This window comes from Lissotriton vulgaris, chromosome 9 (assembly GCF_964263255.1).
Source record: "Lissotriton vulgaris chromosome 9, aLisVul1.2, whole genome shotgun sequence".
Lineage (NCBI taxonomy): Eukaryota > Metazoa > Chordata > Amphibia > Caudata > Salamandridae > Lissotriton > Lissotriton vulgaris.
In genome coordinates, this window is record NC_141697.1 from 907,076,257 (window position 1) to 907,097,156 (window position 20,900).

The 20,900-nt window shown below is 48.3% G+C and overlaps 1 protein-coding gene across 1 annotated transcript in view; it reads left to right on the top strand.

Annotated features, from left to right (window-relative positions):
• CAPNS1 (calpain small subunit 1) overlaps positions 1-20,900 on the top strand; it is a 188,878-nt gene that overhangs the window by 141,926 nt on the left and 26,052 nt on the right. The window contains exon 3 of the mRNA XM_086938694.1: positions 11,309-11,342. Within this exon, the coding sequence (XP_086794820.1) occupies positions 11,309-11,342 (34 nt within the window). The remainder of the gene's footprint in view (positions 1-11,308; positions 11,343-20,900) is intronic.

Sequence of the window (20,900 nt, forward strand, 5' to 3'; positions counted from 1 at the left end):
GCCTGGACTTATTCCTATTAGTTTTCCTAGCCTCGCTAGTTTGTGGTGTTTCCCCCCCTGGAGGTTATCTCCTGTACCAGTGAAGTTCCATCTTGAGCACAAGGAATATCAAATATCTCAAGATCAGGTGAAGCTAGTAACGATGTTTGGGCTTCTGAGTCTAGCTCCAGGGTTGGTGAAACCGGTTGGGGAGTTAATAAGAGACTTCTCTCTGTTCGCTCAATCTCCGATGCTACTTTCCCTAATGCTTGACGTAGCATTCTATCAATGGCAGTGGGTTTGTCCGGGATCGATATAGGGATACCTTTAGGTTTACTGCCATTAGAGGAGACTAGAGGGGTACCCTTGGATAATTTTGATGACCTTGTTTGTACTGTGCTTGCCATGTCCATGTGCTAATCGTTTTTCTTTATAAATGGGGCAACAGAGTGTTTCCTAAGTTCACCAAACTTTGTTCAATAGATATCCATGCAGTGGCACTTTCCCACTATCACTCCCAAGCGTCTCTAGTTCAAGGTGACTCTCACAATCACCCGTTAGTCATATGGCAAGGGATATATCATGTACTAACCCGAATCTTGGTCGATAGTATTTCCTGGCACCTCCCAATCCACAGATGTTGAGGACCGGGCCCGTCCCATCCTCCTCCGTCCCCGGATGGCCACAGACGGCCCGCCCTTTGCCCGGGCTTAGCCCGGCGACGCCCGCGACGCGGAGGTAGCGTCCGGTCTTTAAACGCCTCCGGGCGTGCTAGAGGGCGGAAGTGGGCGGTCCAGCAAGGAATCCTGGGAGCTGTAGTCTCCCCCCGCTGCGGCCGTGCAAAGATGATGGAAACGGCGGCAGGGTAGACCAACAGCGTGTGGAACCCAGGGACAATGCTGCCGATGAGGTGAGGCAAGATCCGCGCTGGTACAGCGTCTGTGTGCCCCCGTAGTCTGATGCAGGCCCCACACATAAGATCATTTGCTTGGGTTTGAGAGTTTGTACTTTAAATGGAATGTTTCTCTGTATTTGACTTTATTTTGTTATTGCACTGCAGCAGTTTTTATGATTTTCTTACAACTCCAAATGCATGCCACCCCACTCTCCTGCTCTTTATTGTGTTTCCTACTCTTTCCTCGTGCCCCAACCCCAGCGCTGTTTTTTAGGTCTCACTGAGACAAGGTGCATGCGTTCTCAGCGAGACTTACGTAAGGGGCATTTAAAAATGCTCCCAAGCAGGCGGATTTCCTACAGTGCATGTGTGCAGGCGCATGCAAATCGAACATCATTTGGCACCCTGTGAGCCTCTCTCCGCACTCCCACTTCAAAGTAATCCGCTCCCCCGCCACGCAATGCCGAGAGCTTGTTGTTTACACACAACACCCCAGCTGCTTTTGACCCACAATGTCCATCTCCCTGCTCTGTTGTTTCACCCAGCCCCCTGCTTCAGCCATGTCCTGCGCTGTCCTGTCCTCCATTTTAAAAATTAGTTGGCTACGCTTTGGGAAGCATTCTTACATTTATCGAGAACTTTACCCCATCACAGGCTCTAAAACAGTCAAACTATTCTGAAACTCAGCTGGTCCTTCTGGTGCCCTCCATTGTTCCCACGTCAGAGATTGAACTCTGCATCTGGTAAATTCTTTTGAACGTGCATTCAGCACAATACTGGGGACATACTGTGCATCAAGCTGGTTTTCCCGGCCCACACTTTCACTTAATGACCAGACCAAGGTTTTAGGAGCACTGTTAGCAGAGTTTAACAACCATTGACCAAGCCAATAGACCCGACTTATTGTCAGTATGCTGCTACTCGTTGTATCATATATCTGGATGCAATGACAGAAACAGCCAAAATACAAGTGGGGCAGCACACTAAGCTAAGCACACATTTTTTTTGCACGTTATTTAAGCCCCTCCCTTTATTACATTACCCACGCTGCTGACGTTATCCTTTCAATCCACTTTTTGCTGCTGTACTGTCCCTCACATTTTAGCAAATTAAGGCGTTATGTGGGGTTGTAAGGCAGGATGATGGTAGGTGGCATTGCTAGTTATTTCACCCTTCACCCCCTCTCAACCCATTGTAACTTCAGCGCTGTGCACCCCTTCGCACACTCGCACATAGCGGACCATCGCTGCGTGCTCTCTCCAGAGAGGCCAGGTATTGGATGGGCATACATCAGCTGTGTGATGTGACTACCTCCACACAGCCACACACACACAGCCACACACACACACACACAGCCACACACACACACACACACAGCCAGACACACACACAGCCACACACACACACCCAGCCACACACACCCAGCCACACACACCCAGCCACACACACCCAGCCACACACACCCAGCCACACACACCCAGCCACACACACCCAGCCACACACACCCAGCCACACACACCCAGCCACACACCCAGCCACACACCCAGCCACACACCCAGCCACACACACCCAGCCACACACACCCACACAGCCACACACACACAGCCACATCCACACACACACAGCCACATCCACACACACACAGCCACAGCCACACACACACACACACACAGCCACACACACACACACAGCCACACACACACACACAGCCACACACACAGCCACACACACAGCCACACACACAGCCACACACACAGCCACACACACAGCCACACACACAGCCACACACACAGCCACACACACAGCCACACACGCACACACACACAGCCACACACACAGCCACACACACAGCCACACACACACAGCCACACACACACAGCCACACACACACAGCCACACACACACAGCCACACACACACAGCCACACACACAGCCACACACACAGCCATACACACACAGCCATACACACACAGCCATACAGCCAGCCACACAGCCAGCCACACAGCCAGCCACACAGCCAGCCACACAGCCAGCCACACAGCCAGCCACACAGCCAGCCACACAGCCAGCCACACAGCCAGCCACACAGCCAGCCACACACAGCCACACACACACACAGCCACACCCACACACACACACAGCCACACACACACAGCCACACACACACACAGCCAGCCACACACACACACAGCCACACACACACACAGCCAGCCACACACACACACAGCCACACACACACACAGCCACACACAGCCAGCCACACAGCCAGCCACACAGCCAGCCACACAGCCAGCCACACAGCCAGCCACACAGCCAGCCACACAGCCAGCCACACAGCCAGCCACACAGCCAGCCACACAGCCAGCCACACAGCCACACACACACACAGCCACACACACACACAGCCACACACACACACAGCCACACACACACACAGCCACACACACACACAGCCACACACACACACAGCCACACACACACACAGCCAGCCACACACACACACAGCCACACACACACACAGCCACACACACACACAGCCAGCCACACACACACACAGCCAGCCACACACACACACAGCCAGCCACACACACACACAGCCGGCCAGCCACACACACACAGCCGGCCAGCCACACACACACACAGCCGGCCAGCCACACAGCCGGCCAGCCACACAGCCGGCCAGCCACACAGCCGGCCAGCCACACAGCCGGCCAGCCACACAGCCAGCCAGCCACACAGCCACACAGCCGGCCAGCCACACAGCCAGCCAGCCACACAGCCAGCCAGCCAGCCAGCCAGCCAGCCAGCCAGCCAGCCAGCCAGCCAGCCACACAGCCAGCCAGCCAGCCACACAGCCAGCCAGCCAGCCACACAGCCAGCCAGCCAGCCACACAGCCAGCCAGCCGCACAGCCAGCCAGCCGCACAGCCAGCCAGCCGCACAGCCAGCCAGCCGCACAGCCAGCCACACAGCCAGCCAGCCACACAGCCAGCCAGCCACACAGCCAGCCAGCCACACAGCCAGCCAGCCACACAGCCAGCCAGCCACACAGCCAGCCAGCCACACAGCCAGCCAGCCACACAGCCAGCCAGCCACACAGCCAGCCAGCCACACAGCCAGCCAGCCACACAGCCAGCCAGCCACACAGCCAGCCAGCCACACAGCCAGCCAGCCACACAGCCAGCCAGCCACACAGCCAGCCAGCCACACAGCCAGCCAGCCACACAGCCAGCCAGCCACACAGCCAGCCAGCCACACAGCCAGCCAGCCACACAGCCAGCCAGCCACACAGCCAGCCAGCCACACAGCCAGCCAGCCACACAGCCAGCCAGCCACACAGCCAGCCAGCCACACACACAGCCACACACACAGCCACACACACCACCAGCCGCCAGTGCACGCTTTCACCAGGCTCACACACACACCACCAGCCGCCAGTGCACGCTTTCACCAGGCACACACACACACACCACCAGCCGCCAGTGCACGCTTTCACCAGGCACACACACACACACCGCCAGCCGTCAGTGCACGCTTTCACCAGGCACACACACACACCGCCAGCCGTCAGTGCACGCTTTCACCAGGCACACACACACACCGCCAGCCGTCAGTGCACGCTTTCACCAGGCACACACACACACCACCAGCCGCCAGTGCACGCTTTCACCAGGCACACACACCGCCAGCCGCCAGTGCACGCTTTCACCAGGCACACACACACACACACCGCCAGCCGTCAGTGCACGCTTTCACCAGGCACACACACACACCGCCAGCCGTCAGTGCACGCTTTCACCAGGCACACACACACACACCGCCAGCCGTCAGTGCACGCTTTCACCAGGCACACACACACACACACACCACCAGCCGTCAGTGCACGCTTTCACCAAGCACACACACACACACCACCAGCCGTCAGTGCACGCATTCATCAGACACACACCATCAGCTGTCAGTGTACGCTTTCACCAGGCGCACCCACCACCAGCCGTCAGTGTACGCTTTCACCAGGCACAGACACCACCAGCCGTCAGTGTACGCTTTCACCAGGCACACACACCACCAGCCGTCAGTGCACGCTTCCACCAGGCACACACACTACCAGCCATCAGTGCACAATTTCTACAGACACACACACACCACCAGCCATCAGTGCACACCTCAATTGTTAACGTATCCACAATTAACTATTGTAACAATAGCAGTAAGGCGCACTTTACTTTTAAACATATTCATTTAAAGCGCAGCATGCCACCATTGCTACAAAAATAAATACAAATTTATCTGGCCTACAATTTATAGACTTTTGTTGCAATTCGTGTTCCAATATTTAGCAATGCCAATAGCTTAAACTTAATTAATGCGAGACCTATTGAATTGTAAATGCTTGTTTGTACATGTTGCACTGCAGTGCAGGCTGCTGAACAACATGGTTTAAAGTGGGGGAAAAAGCGCTTTGACTGGGTCAGTGCTTCTATGTATTTTAACTTTAAGCCATGTTGCACAACTGATCGCGCTGCTGTACAAAATGTAAAAAACATTGACAAAGCTAATAGATTTTCCATAGGCAACACCTATTGACTTTGCCAGTACTTGTTTATTTTTCTTTCAGCACTCTATGGAAGTACTTGTGATTCCAGTACTCACCCTTGTGTGCTGCCCACTCAGCTTGTCTGTTGAATCCCCCATCCACCCTGTCACTCTTGGCTGCCACCCCTTAGCTCGCAGTGACCTACTCCATTTTGCTCTCACTACTGTGTTTACTCTTAGACACCACCCACTCCTCCATTGTCCTCCGCTTCTCCTCGTTATATGCATATTTTTAAAACTGTTTTATCCTTTTTTGAAGGGCCTAGCAAAGGCAATTTGCTACTGGGCTACTCATTTCTCTTAAATGTGGTTTTGTACCATTAAATATTTAATTTACACCTCATGATAGATGTCTGGAAATGGTACATATTAAAAACCTGGCCACCACATTAGTACACTTGCACCCCTTCCATTGTCCATCTTGTCCACCCCTAACTGCAGTAAGAAACAAGCATTTGCAATGCAGCAGGTCTCGCATCAGTTGGTTATTGGCATTGGAATTATAAAATTTCTTAATTTGTTTGTTGTGTAGTGAGTTAATCTGAAACAATGGGCTAAAGTCGCAACAGCAAAAGTCCCATGAAAATTTAGGAAGCCACACACTTAAAATAAAACGCTGCGATATGAGCAAGTAAAAGCGCCAAGAAGATCCGAAAAGGCACTTTAAAAAGAGAGAACCGCCGTGATGTATTGAAAGAGAGCAAGATGAAGATGAAAGCAGGCAGATTGAAGCCAGTGAACTGAAAACCACTAAGAAATAACAGAGAGATGCAGCAAAGGCTCCTTCCAGTCTGCCTTCTTCCTGTTCGCAATTTAAATAAAGGTTTCACGGACATGAGGTGTGTTGGACAGGCCACATGAAGGGCCGCTCTCCCCCGGCCCAACCAGGCCTGAGTCCAGTCCCGCAAGTACCACACACCACCATTGCACGTCCTCCGTCCCCTCAGGGACCCCTGCCCTCGAGCATGTCGACCTCGTGGGCCCGATCCACTGCCGGCCCACGCGCCCAGCCTGGGGCGCCATCTTGGACACTCCACCACGAGGCCGCCTGGCCCCCGATCGACCTCAACCCTGGGCCTGGCTCGGCCTCAGACATTCCGGCACCACCCTCCACCCAGGAGGTGAGCGGGCTACTTGGCAAGTCAATAGGAGAAAGAGGTGCCGATGGCTCTCCCCCACCAAGTGCCGCTCGCCCATCGCCTCCCCGGGCGCTGGCTCCACCCCCCTGCTGGGTGTCTGGACTCCCTCATCCCGGACCTCCCGACCTCCAAGTGCGAGGGTCCGGACATCAAAGCACGCCAGCCCTATAACTGGGGCAGCTCCAGAGCAGGAAGGCAGTTGTATCTTGGAGTCGAGAGACGTAAAGAGGAACTCATCCTGGACGGACTACTGGCGCTGCCGTAGCTCTGTCTTGTGCACCATCGTCCTGCCTGTTGGCGCTGCCACAGCCGTCGTAATCTTCATCACCTTCATCGTCGTCGGGACCTGCTGGCGTGGCCGCGGACCGTTGTAACCGTCATCTTCACCGGGACCTGCAGGCTCCGCCGCGGACCGTCGTTTTCCTTCGTCCATCTCGGGACCTGCCTGGCTCCGCCGCGGCCCGATCATCTAGAACGCCGAGCTCGAGGATTGAGAGCTATTTTTCACTCGTTGGTAACAAAGACTGTCCCGTTACCCCTTTCCTAAACCAGAGACTAGAACCGAGGGGACCCCTGAGTCCAGACCTCCTTGTATCCATCATCGTAACCTAAGAATTGCATATAAAGTATCGTTAACCTTCAACCTTGTGTGGTGTCCGTCTGTGGGGGGGAAGTTACTTATCTGTACAGTCGTTGGAGACGGCTCTCCCTGGAGACCTCTCCCCGTAACCTCGGCCGACCCTCCCGGTCCGTCTAACAAGGTGGCAGCATGCTTGTTACAAACCACAACACTTTGCTTTTAGAATAATTCACAACGATCAGTAGATAGTGCCATAGATAAGATTTAGAAACTAATCCCTGAAACAGTAAAACAAGCACTGAGTTAAAAACATGAGGATAGGTGGCAGGACACAGTGCGGGATAGAATGAAAGGCACTGGGAGGCAAGAACCTGAGGATAGGTGCCAGCATAGAGTGCAAGGCAGAGTGAAGGGCACGGTGAGGCCAGAATATAAGGATAGGTGGCAGGACAGAGTTCAAGACAAAGGGACAGGTAGGACGAGCGAAAAAACATGACCCGCTATCCGCTCTCTGCTAGGCCCCCTAAAGTACACGACGGTATTGGGCCGCAAATAAAGGCGAATCACCACAGGGGCCCCTTTCTGCAGAGTCTGGGGCCGGGGCTGCGGGGTCATGCGCTTGTTGGCCCACTGGGTGACTGCACAAGCTATTAACGACAGTTGCCTTCTTTCCGGAGTCCTTGGTGCCCCCTGTGATTCTCAACACTGCGCACGAACTTCCGGGAATAACTGGCCCAGCTTGGCCGGACTCAATCTCCATGCGCTGTGGCACTACGCTGCTACCTGGCTGTACCCACCTGCTCCCTTTGGCATACACTTCACACTTCCTCTCCATACAACTCTGGAACACAGCTCGTCACACCCTGGCCTTGACTTCCCGCATTGTATCCTATGCTGCTAAGTTGTACAGTGGTGTTTTTATGCAGACACCGAGAGGAATTGTCTGGTTGGCTACTATCGTATATCGCTATCTATCCTGCATCTCCGCGGCATGGGCTGCAAAGACTCCAAGCAAAAAATGCTCCCCTTTCAAAAAGCTGGTAGACACGGCTCCACCACACAGCTCCACCATGGCCGACAATGCACAAGGTGCGGACCAGGCAGAGGGCCCGTCCGAGACGTCTACCTCTCTGCTCCAGGAGATGAGGGCCAGCTTTAAAGCTCTGGATAGCCGGTTTGATCTGCTTGACAAAATCATCTCCAGCTTGGGCGCCAAAATACAGGTACGCAACAGGAGACTTGATGTGGCAGCGGCTTGCATTTTGGACATTGAGGACGGAACGGCCCAATCTGTTAAAACACTAGAACGCAAAACGTATCCTTAAGGAAGTGGATATCCAGAATGAGGACCTTGAAGCTCGGAGTCGATGGAACATCATACGCATCATTGGCGTTCCGGTGACAACCACCACTGGACGTATAGACCTTTATGTCGAGACTTTGTTAACTGTTCTGTTTGGCAAGGAATCCTTCACTTTTGGCTTTGTGATAGAGAGAGCGCACAGATCTCCGGGACCACGGCCTAATCCTGGTCTCCCCCTCAGACCAATCGTTGCACGCATTATGAACTTTCTGGACCACGACACGGCTCTGAGACTCACTAGGGAACGTAGCGACATTGAATGGCAGGGCTCTAAATTGTCTTTCTACCCTGATTTCACAGTCATAGTGCAGGACACCCGACGTAAATTCAAAGGGGTCAAAGCTGCCCTTAGGAATTTGGATTCGCAATATGGTATGCTATATCCTGCCAGATTGAAAGTGGATGTGGGTGGCAGGGTTCACACTTTTGATACTCCGACTGAGGGGCAGGAGTTTTGCAGGGTTTATAAACAGAATAACAATCCGTCCTCCAGGGTCGGTGTGAGGACCTCTCCCCCGCTCAGTGGCTCAGATGCCAGTGCTGATCTCTTCTCAAGCACGGGCTAACATTGTTCTGTGACACACGTTTCATTGCTCAACTAAATTACTGGCAATACGTAACACATTCTGTTGTATTGTTACAGATAGCCGGTTGACTGCCTTTGTGTTGCCACCCCCCAGGGTGTATCCTCCGGCTCAGTTTTGGTATGCACTGGGTACAGTTATTGGGGATTGTCATGTAAACACAAAGTTGATTGGTACTTCATGTTCAGTTTTTCTTCTGGGATTGGCCTTACCACACCTGGGGTAGGGCTGGCTGGGGGGCGGGAGAGTTCCTGTACAATCTGTTTAATGGTACATGCTGGAAAGTTCACTGCCATATCTCACTTTTCACTGTCGCTAATTTATTATGACAAATTTATTGCGCCATTTAGATGACCAGGTTTGGTAACCTAAAGGATCCATCTGACCTATCCCTACTGTCCTGGAATATTAGAGGTCTCAACCTCAATCCATTATTTAATACGGCATAATGTGGGCATCGCTTATTTACAAGAGACGCACCTTCCCCGAACAGATGCAGTGCGCTTTAATGCTAGCTGGGGCGTGCATAGATACTTTGCCAACTATAGTAATCACGCAGGGGGGACGGCCATTTTGATACACAAGAGTCCCGTTTAGTTTTAATTCTGTGGTCCCGGACGAGGAGGGCCGTTATCTAATAGTTTCCGGATCGCTGATGGGCAGTAGCGTAGCCCTGGTGTGTGTTTACGCCCCAAACTCTGACTCCCCTGATTTCTTTCACGAACTCCACACTCCACTCGCTAGGCTAGAGCCACAGATTCTGATTTTAGTTGGCGATTTTAATTTACTGCTTAATCCTGGATTGGATAGCACTTCCACGGCTTCGGACACTAAACCACACGCCCGCCGCGCCCTCCTAGAGCTTTGCGAACAGTTTCCGCTTCTAGACATTTGGCGCACACATAACCCAAACCTCACAGACTACACACACTACTCCGGCCCGCACAATACCTGGACTGGGGTAGATTGCTGGCTTCTTTCTCCAAATGTCTCTGGATGGTGCACCTCAATCGAGACACTCCCTAGCACTTATACGGATCACTCTCTGGTCCTGCTACATCTAAAAGTCCCCCGCTCTGAGGGCTATGAACGCCAATGGCGCTTTCCTAGTCGTGCCCTCCACGATGACATGTTTAAAACTGAGTTACACAATGCTATTGAGAACTACTTTGCCATCAATACAGGTTGTCGACTCCTGGCCAGTCCTTTGGGAGGGTTTAAAGTGGTTATCAGGGGCGCTTGCATTGCCAAACACGCTGGGGTGCTTAAAGACCTTTGAAACACGTTGACACGCCTGGACCGTGAGCTCGCCACACTTGACGGCTCCTCTACACACTCGAAAAGCCTCGCGGCCGAGGGACAGCGCTTGGCTCAACTAACCGACTACAGGGAAACCGCAGATCAGGAAATATTTTGCGAATCAGTACCCACTGTCCAGAGTTGGTTATGCAGCCTGGCCTATTGCAATGTTAATAGCGAAAATTACGCTTCTATAATGCCCAGTACATCCCGTCCTAAGGACATATGGGGCCCGTATCGTTCATATGTGGAGAACATGAATCAGACATCCAGCTCTCAGAGTGGGGCATTGTCCTGACGGGAGTGGGATAGTTCCTCCTAAAGCAACATCCCATTAGCTACAGAAGAACATAGAGAATCATGCATAAACGGGACAAGGACTGGGGGGCAGCGAGATAGATTGAGCAGCTGGGAAACAGGGTAAGGATTGGGATGTGGTTGAATGTACCCTTCGCACGGATGATTTTTATGCTATTACAATTTCTGTGTATATATAACCTGTGAACATACAGCACGGTTATAATTTTTGTATTCTGTATTACCGGATGGCGACAATGTGAGAAAATACATAAGTGAACAGATATGTATATATGTAACCTTTGCATTTAAGGAAACTTGAAAAAAAAGTTTAAGTAAAATATATATATATTGCTGAAGTATCTAGATAAAATCTCATTTGCAGGCAGTATTCAGGGGTTTCTTGCGCTGTATGCCAATATGAAAGTTATCCTGTTGCTTGAACTCTCTCATGCCGTACATCAGTTACACTGCCAGGTAACAGTGGCACTACATACAAAACGAAATGCATACATGGAATTTTCTTATGGCACCTCATGTTGTACGGCTCTGAATGTGTAACTTTCTTGTGTTACAGCGATGCGGCTGCCCAGTATAACCCAGAGCCAGCAGTAAGTATTCAGCACCTTACTTTTCATCTATTTGTCTTCTCAATTCATTGGGCAGCCTCAAAATCATATTGTGGGATGATGTCTTCTTGGGCATGTGTGTAGATTATCTTAGATTTATTTCCTATAGATACTTACGGTTTTGTACTTTGTTCTGGGCAGGACCACAGGTGCATGGCGGATTACGCATTCTGCACAATGAAGCCTGGTTTATCTCTATTTCCAATTCACGGTCCTAACTGTTTGAATGTTGACCGACAAAGAATTCCTCCCACACCCGCCCCAACCCGGCCCTCCGGAGACGGGCTCCTCCACACCCTCTTAAAATACAAACATCTTAATACTTGGTACCGCTGCCATGTGAATGGGGCATCCGTGTTTGCCACACATCCATCATGTTTCAGTTTGGCGAGGCATGCCGTGTTGTACTGTTTTCCCTGACTCAGTTCATGCCTTAATGCATATTTGTTCTCAGTTTTGTAGTTGGTTTGTGGGTATAATGAGCAAAAGCAGCAGCACCTTATTTCTTTGCAGAAGAAAGTAGGTTGCCCTTCAAAGAGGCCTACTTTTTATATTAGCTCACCTTTAAAATGTCTGCGAAGCAGGCGGAGTGTCAGTGTGATCTAGTCTATAGAGGGGACTGGTGGAGTGGAGACCTCCTAGTAGGAGTTAGCTGTTGCCCCGTAGTGTGGATGTTTTCCATCATGTCCGTCTGTTGGCTGTCTGAGACTCTGAACTGTTCTGTGAGACTTGATGCTCATTTGCTATTGGCTCCACGTCTGTTCTGCGTCAGTCAGTGTTTGTGCGCTGCACGGAGTTAATACCGTGGCAGGCGGTTGGTTGTACAGGTACACTGACAGATGGCAGGGGATCATTTTTAAAAGGTAGCAATTTTAAAAGTTTTCTCATGTTGTTTCTGACACTGTATGTTGTTTGCGCAACGTTAGACAATGTGGAGTTAGTCTCCACCTCAGATACAACTAAATACTGCATTAGCATCCATCGTCCTCTGATTAGGAAAGGAAAAGAAGCCCTAATAAACCTGATAACCTAAATAGAATTGTAAGCGAAGGCATCCTAATGGTGTTAGTGGACAATTATTTTGTGGTTTATGCTGTTACTGATCCTGCATCCGCTCCTATATATGTTTACGATTGGCAGTTAAGCTGCAAATGGAGGAAACTGTGACAATTGCCTTTGCCAAATAGTGTAGCGTACAACGCTCTCAAACTAAATAAACCTTCAGTACGCCGCTTGTACTTAGGGTCTAAAGCTTATGCACGAGTCCCTGTGCCATGAAGTCTCTTCCCAAGTGACTTGGCAAGAAAGAAAGATCTCAGAGATAAGAGCACATGAATCAAGAAGGTAAGTTTGTTGTCCAGAAGAACTTGTAGAAAGTGATCTCTCATCTAGTGTTGATTTTGGTTACTCTGGCTAATTACAGCAGTCTGCTTGGGGATCAGTAAACTAGATCTCTTCAGTGGCCGAGCAGAATCACCCATATTGTGTCTTTGTAAGGTGGATTCTTCCTGCCAGTTTTCCTGGTCTTTGTTAAACCTGTTGCCTCACAGGGGTCATCTCCAGGAAATCTCGGAATGTAAGAGCTGAAGCTTCCTTATATAGTGGTGAATTATGATTTGATAATGTTTGTGGGTCGTTCGGTTTCTTGTTTTATTAGGATCACCTCATACCCGAGTTTATTCACGTACAGCGGTGATGTGTACATCTGGCTGACACCAGATTCCAGAAATTGGGAACTGATTTGACAGAGATAGAGAGGAAATATTTCAATGGAAACCAATCCGTAGAAGCCAGGGGACTGACTTTCCTTTAGCGGTCTGAGAGCCTCCTTCACAGTTATTTTGATTACTTTGGGGGCTGACTCTAGGAAATTAGCACAATCAAGACCAAGCACCTGGTTACCTTGAGAGCAGTCGTCTGAGAGGTTCCTCATAGTTCATTAAGTTAATGTCTATTTCTTGAATGCATGTGCACATAAGCTTAATAGATTTAAAAGGACATCAGCACTGTTAGATTAGACGTTAAGAGTAACTTATGAAATAGTCACATTTTCTATATTTTATTTTACATTTAAAAAGTGAAGGTTATACACAAAGGGAGAAAGGGAGCGACTTCCGTGACATTGCAGCCAACACAGAAAAGACTGTCTCCTATGCAGGCTTTGCAGTTGTCTGGCACATGGGGAAAGGGAAGGTAGGCTTATCTGAGTGTCATAAGTCCAATGAGCTGAGGTGTACTTTTAAGATATATGCTTTATTGATACATTTCTTAAGATGTCGGTGAGTATCAAGCATTGGTAGTACAGAGTAGAAAGCCCAAAGGGCGAGCCCCACCAGGATCAGCTTCCTTGCTGCTCAGCCCATCTTCCCAACTGCCACTCCACACACAGGCATACCAGCATTCAATTCTCTCATCACACATACCAACATTCCAAGATCATTCACACTGGCTGAGCAGCACGGCAAATAAGTAGGAAAGGTGCAATACTCTAAATACAAGTATACTACATTCCTTCACCCTTTTATAAATCACAACAAATAGCCTGCTGACTTGCTACCTGTATTAATCACAATTGAAGTGTCATTGCTTTATGGTAACGGTATTGTACCGGTTTGTATTTGCCGGTCGGCTGCCTGCTGTCTGACAACTAAAAAGTACCAGTTGCTGAATGCAGATCATGATGCTTCAGAGATTTGCCAGCAGTTCCTGCCTCTCAAGTTACTGTTTCTACAAGCTGATCTCCTATCTGCCATTTCCTGTGACATCGGTCACAAGTAACTATAATGGGCCAGTTCCTGTCTGCTGTTATTTTAATATTTGGAAAAATGTCTTCTTTTAGAAATGCCGCCTGTCACATGCTACGATACTTAACCTGTTCGCCCCCTCTCGGCACCATTTGTGACGCAGAGTAAGCAGACTGGAAGCCCCATGTCACTTGCTAGAATAGTAACTACGAGCATCTATACTGTTGTTCAGATGATTGTTCTTACTACCGCTTCGCAACCTTCATTCCTCACTTACCTCCCCTAACATGGCTACTTGCCTTTTTTCCTTCATTATATTTCAATACAGTTTACTGGTTATTCGTGACCGCGTGGGATAATATTTTCATGAATTATACCTGTGTAGATTATCTGTATTTGTTCCTCACCTTTTCACCTATCAAGCCTTATATTCCGATACCCTTTCCTTTCCATGTCACGCTGCGCCTGTTTAGACCATTTAAAATGTATATGGTAACCCTTCGCTTCCCAGTATTTCTCCGCATGTATGTTTTCATACAGAATGTCAATACGGAATTGCTTTACCAGTGTCACCTTCACACTATTGTCACGTCACAAACGGTTTATTCCTTTACCTATCACACCCACCTCCCTCATTTTACTGTTCTTTCCTACTTTCTTTTGCCCTTTTTAATATTTTCTTTTGATCGGAATTACGTGTTCTTCGCGAGGTTTGCCCTGTATGCTTACACCACCTAAAATAGGGTCTCCACTAGAACTTTGGCGTTCATTTCAGCACCACAGTCACAATTTTCATGCCCTCCATTCCTAACACCCTTATCCTTTTCCTTCCCAGCCCTGATGAGTCACCACCCGTACACGGTGTGACTAAACACGTGTCTGCTTTGTGCTCTTGTTTGTACTGATTTTCTACGCAAAGCCATTAAAACTGTTTCTTCAAAACCACACGGGGTTAAGTATATTACTCCTCTTCAAGAACCTATCCATTCTGGTTCTCACGTGAGAACTACGAACCTTATCGTGTGCACAGGACACTTGTTACATTGTACTTGACTAGAGATCCTCGTCTCTGTCTAACCAGGGGCTATTTTCAGCTGGTTTTGTTCCCCTGACCTGCTTTGCACCGACCTGAATTACCTGACGACATCTCACACACTGGGAACACGCCGAGCGCCAGACTTCCTGACACCTATCAAAACCATTCCCTTTCTTCACAGTTCCTGTCTGCTGTTATTGCCTACCAGCTGACCTGCTGTCTGTTATCTCCTGTGACACTGGGTTCCCACAAAAGTGTCAGTCTCTACCTACACTGATATCCCATCCTCGTCGCCAAATGTCCAATGAGCTGAGGTGTACTTTTAGGATATATGCTTTATTAATACATTTCTTAAGATGTCGGTGAGTATCAAGCATTGGTAGTACAGAGTAGAAAGCCCAAAGGGCGAGCCCCACCAGGAGCAGCTTCCTTGCTGCTCAGCCCATCTTCCCAACTGCCACTCCACACCCAGGCATACCAGCATTCAATTCTCTCATCACAAATACCAACATTCCAAGATCATTTACACTGGCTGAGCAGCAAGGCAGATAAGTAGGGAAGGTGCAATACTGTAAATAAAAGTATACTACACTGAGCTGTCTTAACCGGTAAAATGTAACATATGTAAATGAGGGCTTTGTAATGCACTGCTCTATGTACGATGATACGCACTTTGAATTGCAACCTCTTGTGGGAATGCAGCCAGTTTAGAGAGTGAAGTATTGCATAGAAGTGATCCCCCTAGTCTTAACCCTTTTGAGCAGTCTTACAGCAGCGTTTTCAAGTAGGATGTGACCACCTCAATCGCACCAGTAGATCTACTGTCCTGTACTCAATACTTAATTGTATGAATGCTTTAATTACAATCGCCAGGAAGCTAGGGTCAACTAATGGCAGGATTCAGCAGAGGACCTTGAAATGATGAAAAATGGAACTATAACAGCTGGGAAAAGGAGCTAGAGAAAGCAGCAGTCCAGACGTTGTGCTTTTTTGCAGGGGAGCAATGCATTTCTATAGAACACGACCCGTTGATTTCATGAAGCAGAGGATCAGCAAAGCATTGTCTTTTGATTGGTCAAGGTTTAGGAAATTGTTGACATTAGTCTTCTTACCATATCCAAGCAGGTTGCAAAGTGGGTGGGTTGCCTCGCGTTCAGAAGGGTATGCCCATTTCTGAATAGAATGAATGTCGGATTTGTATTGCCTGTGTACATGTAAGGGAAACAGCCAAGTATATAGAATGTCCTCCCAAGGGCCACGTATGAACTTTAAACAGTGAAGGAGAGGTGCTGTTAGGGGCACTGTCCCGTTTAGCTAATGAGAAAGAAATCAAATGGAGACAGTGGCACTGTTTGAATTTCCATGTTGAGGGAAATTTAACTACTCCAGTCCCCGCCCACAAATGCACCTACTTCATTGAGCGTTTTGGCCAGGAGTTGGTGATCGACTGTGTTTAAGGCCGGTGATATATCACGCAAAATCAAGGCTGAACACCACCGCCACTATCCACCTCCAGACTAAACTCATTCACAACAGAGAAGACAAACAAAGCTCCTCCTGGGTCTCAGCCCTGTCTGAAATAGGGTCATTGAGCCATTCTCCTCTACTAACACTAGTGCCTGGTCATATTTGGTTTGTTTCAGGTCTTAACCAAGCAAGGCAGCAAAGAGAGATAATGGAAATTGCTAATATTTTTTGGCTCCATTCTGAATTTTGTGGGGGGTTTTTTAGAAGCTTTTCAAGCTGCAAGTACTGCATCAGAGATTTGTAAACAAATATTGTTGAGGTGGAGTTCTGGACTTTTTGGTTCCGTCCAGAGGTGTCAGGGAACAACACCCAAAGACCCCGGAGTTCCACCTGCCTTGGTGCACAAATGAACAGAAACACGGGCTTCTCGATGGTGGCGTCAAAGACCAAAGGTTTATTACTGCAGGGACACAGAAGTCACAGAAACTACGCATGGGCAGTAACTAGGAGCCTGTTCGATTTGTACAAAGAGGGTTGCTCCTTATATACTAAATTTTGGCCTTCAGGCGAATTCTTTACATGTTGGTACATTCCCAAAACCTTTGCGTCATAAACAATAAATATTTGGTGTACATAGGAACCGTTGATAAAATCTGTTACAAAACATCTACGAAGAGGGGTTCCCACTAGTTCATCACAATCCCTTGTCAATATTGCATTCAAGAGCTGGACCGCCTCATCGTAAATTTCGTTACCTCCCCCTAATAAAGATTCAGAAAGAAAGGAACAGAGCCAGGTGTGGAAGATAGAAAAGCGGGATAAGAGATGTTTGTAGGTTGTAAATGGGCAAGGCTACCGGCTTCGGCCGCCTAATCGTGATCAGGACAATGGACACGAAGACCAGTTTGGCAGGACTGGCCTCGGGCAGTGGAGGCAGTCTTTGCCGAGTCATGCAGCTACAGCGTGATCTGGTTTAAGGTGCACGTGTCATGGAAAGAGGTGAATCTCCGGCTAAGGCTACGTGTCCTTAATCGAAATGAAGTGATCAGAGGTTATTGCGTATGTGAGGGCAAGAAACACAAAATGGCGGCCATGATCTAAGATGGATGCCGTGGGTAGATCAGAAATGTGTTTATAAAAGGAGTGCTCTTGCTCGTAGTGTAGCGAAAACACCAGGATATACTAAATGGATCATTTGCGGTTCGCTGATACCACTATTATGTATTTCCGACAATATTGAAAACACGGGTTCAAATCGTCACGGAACCTCAGAGGGAGCCTTAGCAAAGTCTGGTGCCACACCTTTTAATACGTGATATGGACACGGGTCATTGGGACACCTTGATGAAAGCAATAATTTAATTGACCTCTCTGGCGGGCATATGAGTGAATCCCTCCAAAATATGCATTGGAGAGAATAAGGTCGGCAAAACAGAAGGATTCAGCTAGCATGGTGAATTTTTCAGCTCTATTGCATTTCAAATATTAGTTACGTTCTGCAAGACCGATAACAAGAGACCCGTTACATGTGTCTCGAATGGTGAAGAAAGGAATGTAGTGCACAAATATTAGTGAATTCTCCGACAATCGTATAAAGGTCATTGGAGACATTGGTAGTCGTTGTGAACTTACATTTGTAGATTAGAACTGAAGCGTGGGAGTAGGCTCTCTTCCAGGTTTGTTCAGACGTGCGATAGGCCAGTTTCAGTGCGGCCGCATCCTGATTTGTTGCTGGAATGGATAGATAATCAAATCCCTTTCCCATCCGGAGTTGGAACTAGTGCATTTAGTTCAGTTGTAAACCGGTATAGTAGGAAGGAGTGGCTTGTTTAGGAAGGGGGAGATTGATCACCAAACACAATAGCAAGCAACTCTGAGAACTGCTTGTTGTTCAACTGCTTCCAGTTTCTGGTTGACTTGAGGATCAAACGATTGGGAGAAGGGTGCAAGGCACCAACTGTCAAATGGATTACAATAGCAGTCTGACTAAATGAAAGATGAGTGCTTTCAACCGAAAGAGGTTTCTGGCAAACGTGATGGGGCAACCTGACTGCCGAACTCTCCGTCCGCCTGCCTCCTTTAGATACAAGTGGACCTTATTGTATTCTATTAATGGAGCCCCCATTGGCTCCGCTGACTGAATACTTCTTCCAACAGCCTGACTAAGTTGGGGCCAACAGAGGAAGGTCATTACAGGGCACGCCCTATTTAGGATGGATGATGTAATGTAGTTTGCTTCCCCTCTCCTTCATCGCCAAGAAAAATCTGGTGCCGAGAGACGGGGAAAAAACAATAACCCCTCACACCCTGGCAGGAAACTGTTTCCTTTTTTAAGTGAAAAGGTTTCTGGTGAAGATTAGCTCCAGTAGATATCCCCTCAAGTGCGTGGGATTCTGATTTTGCAGAGCCAGACTCCTCATTGAAATGTCATCAAAAAAGAACACAGTGACTCTACCAGCATCTCTGGTCATAGTTTTAGATCACCCAACAGTAGTACGTGCTCGATACTGAGATTAATATGATGTAAGAAATAGAAAGTTTCCTTTGCCTAGAAGGAAGCTGGGGAGTCCACAGGGTGGTAGTAAAGAAAAAAGTAAAAGTAAATTAAGAAACTTACGTTCTGATTTAGAATTTGGCAGACCTGGTACTCTGTTGCAAACGCTCATCCCGCATGCATGAAATCCATAAAGCCTTTTCGGGAGTATGGGAGCAGCAAATATTGAGGAAAGGAACATTCTTAATTGGAAAAGGATTTCTTTGTTCTGGGAATACTCATTGAAGTTATACACTTAAATAAAGACCGCAAATGTGTGTGATCCCGTAGCATTTTTTAAATGTCTATCATCTGTTATATGAATGACCTATTAAAAATGTACCTGACCGAATCCGAACTGCTAATTAAGGTGAATAACAAAAGTTAGCCCTTCTAATTGTTTAAAGAATAGTTGAAATGAAGGAACTGTAAACAACTAAGAAACCACTTAGTAAATTTGCTTATTTAACCCCTTGCATGCTGGTGACGAACCCCAGCCGTCACGCTCCGCGGTGCTCGTGTGCTGATGACGGCTGGGGTTCGTCACGGCTCCGCCCTGTTCGTTTGTTTACCGCACAGCGGCGGAAACGGGCCAGCAGCGAAGGGGTTAACCACATAGCTGCTACAGGAATTTTCCTGCTGTGCTGCTTTTTTATGAACAGGGTGTGGTCGTGACGGAACCATTCCGTCATCAGCACAGCTCAACCGTGACTGATGACGGAATGGTTCCGTCACCAGCATCGAAGGGGTTAACACGAACTCTTAACCTCTTGGCTGCTAGGCGTTTTCCCGCTGTGTGCTGGAAAATGCCATTTTAGTGGCACTATGACGAGCTCAGCTCGTCATCAGCACACGACACCCGTGGGTGATGACGAGCTGAGCTCGTCATCAGCATCGAAAGGGTTAAAGAGAAAGTAGTATCACCTATGACCTGCAATGCTTTTTACTGGCAGTTAATCTCTCAAATCCTGTTTTGGTATGGGAAGATTCAGAATCGTATCAATTAAAATGTTTGGTAGTCTAGCAAGTGTTTATGACCTTAATCAGGATTCCCATACTGAAGAACTTTACTTCTTCATCTTGTGATCTAAATTGGTAGTTATAACCTGAAAAAAACGGATTTTCTCAGGTTCTGAAAGTAATGATGTCAATGACTTTCGAGGAGAGCAGAAACTCAACGTAAGTTTTTGGATAAAGAAGCCTGACCCACAGGAGTATCTTCTTTTAACCAAACTGTTGTGTGTAAGAAAGCAAATTCATTACTGATTGATTTTAACAGCTGATTTATATTTGCTGTAGGAAGTCTATAACTTCAGGTTTGCCAGGAGAGCGGTCAAGTACTTTCCCTCTTGGCAAAAAAGCATCTATTTTTTCTCTCATCCTCAATTCCAATATCTTTAACTTAATCAGTGAGTTTAAATGATTGACAGAGCAAAGGAGGGATGCTTAATTTCTCCTCATGGGTTCTTTATGGAGTAAGGTGCCAAAGACAATAGCCTTAATAATAGGTTTTGTAATATCAGTAAGCAGGCTTCAGTGTTCCTAAATTAGCCATGAGAATTAGCCAACTCGACCACAATCTGGGTGTTGTCCTTCTAGTTTTGGAACAGAAGTTAACTTGTCACGGATGACTGTGCACAGTGGCTTAACATACTGTTTGAAACATTGTGATATAGGAGATATGGTTAACACCCCGCAAGCTACCTAGGTCGCAAATTTGTGGAGGTGCGCTTCATGGCATCCAGATGTTCAGCAGGGCC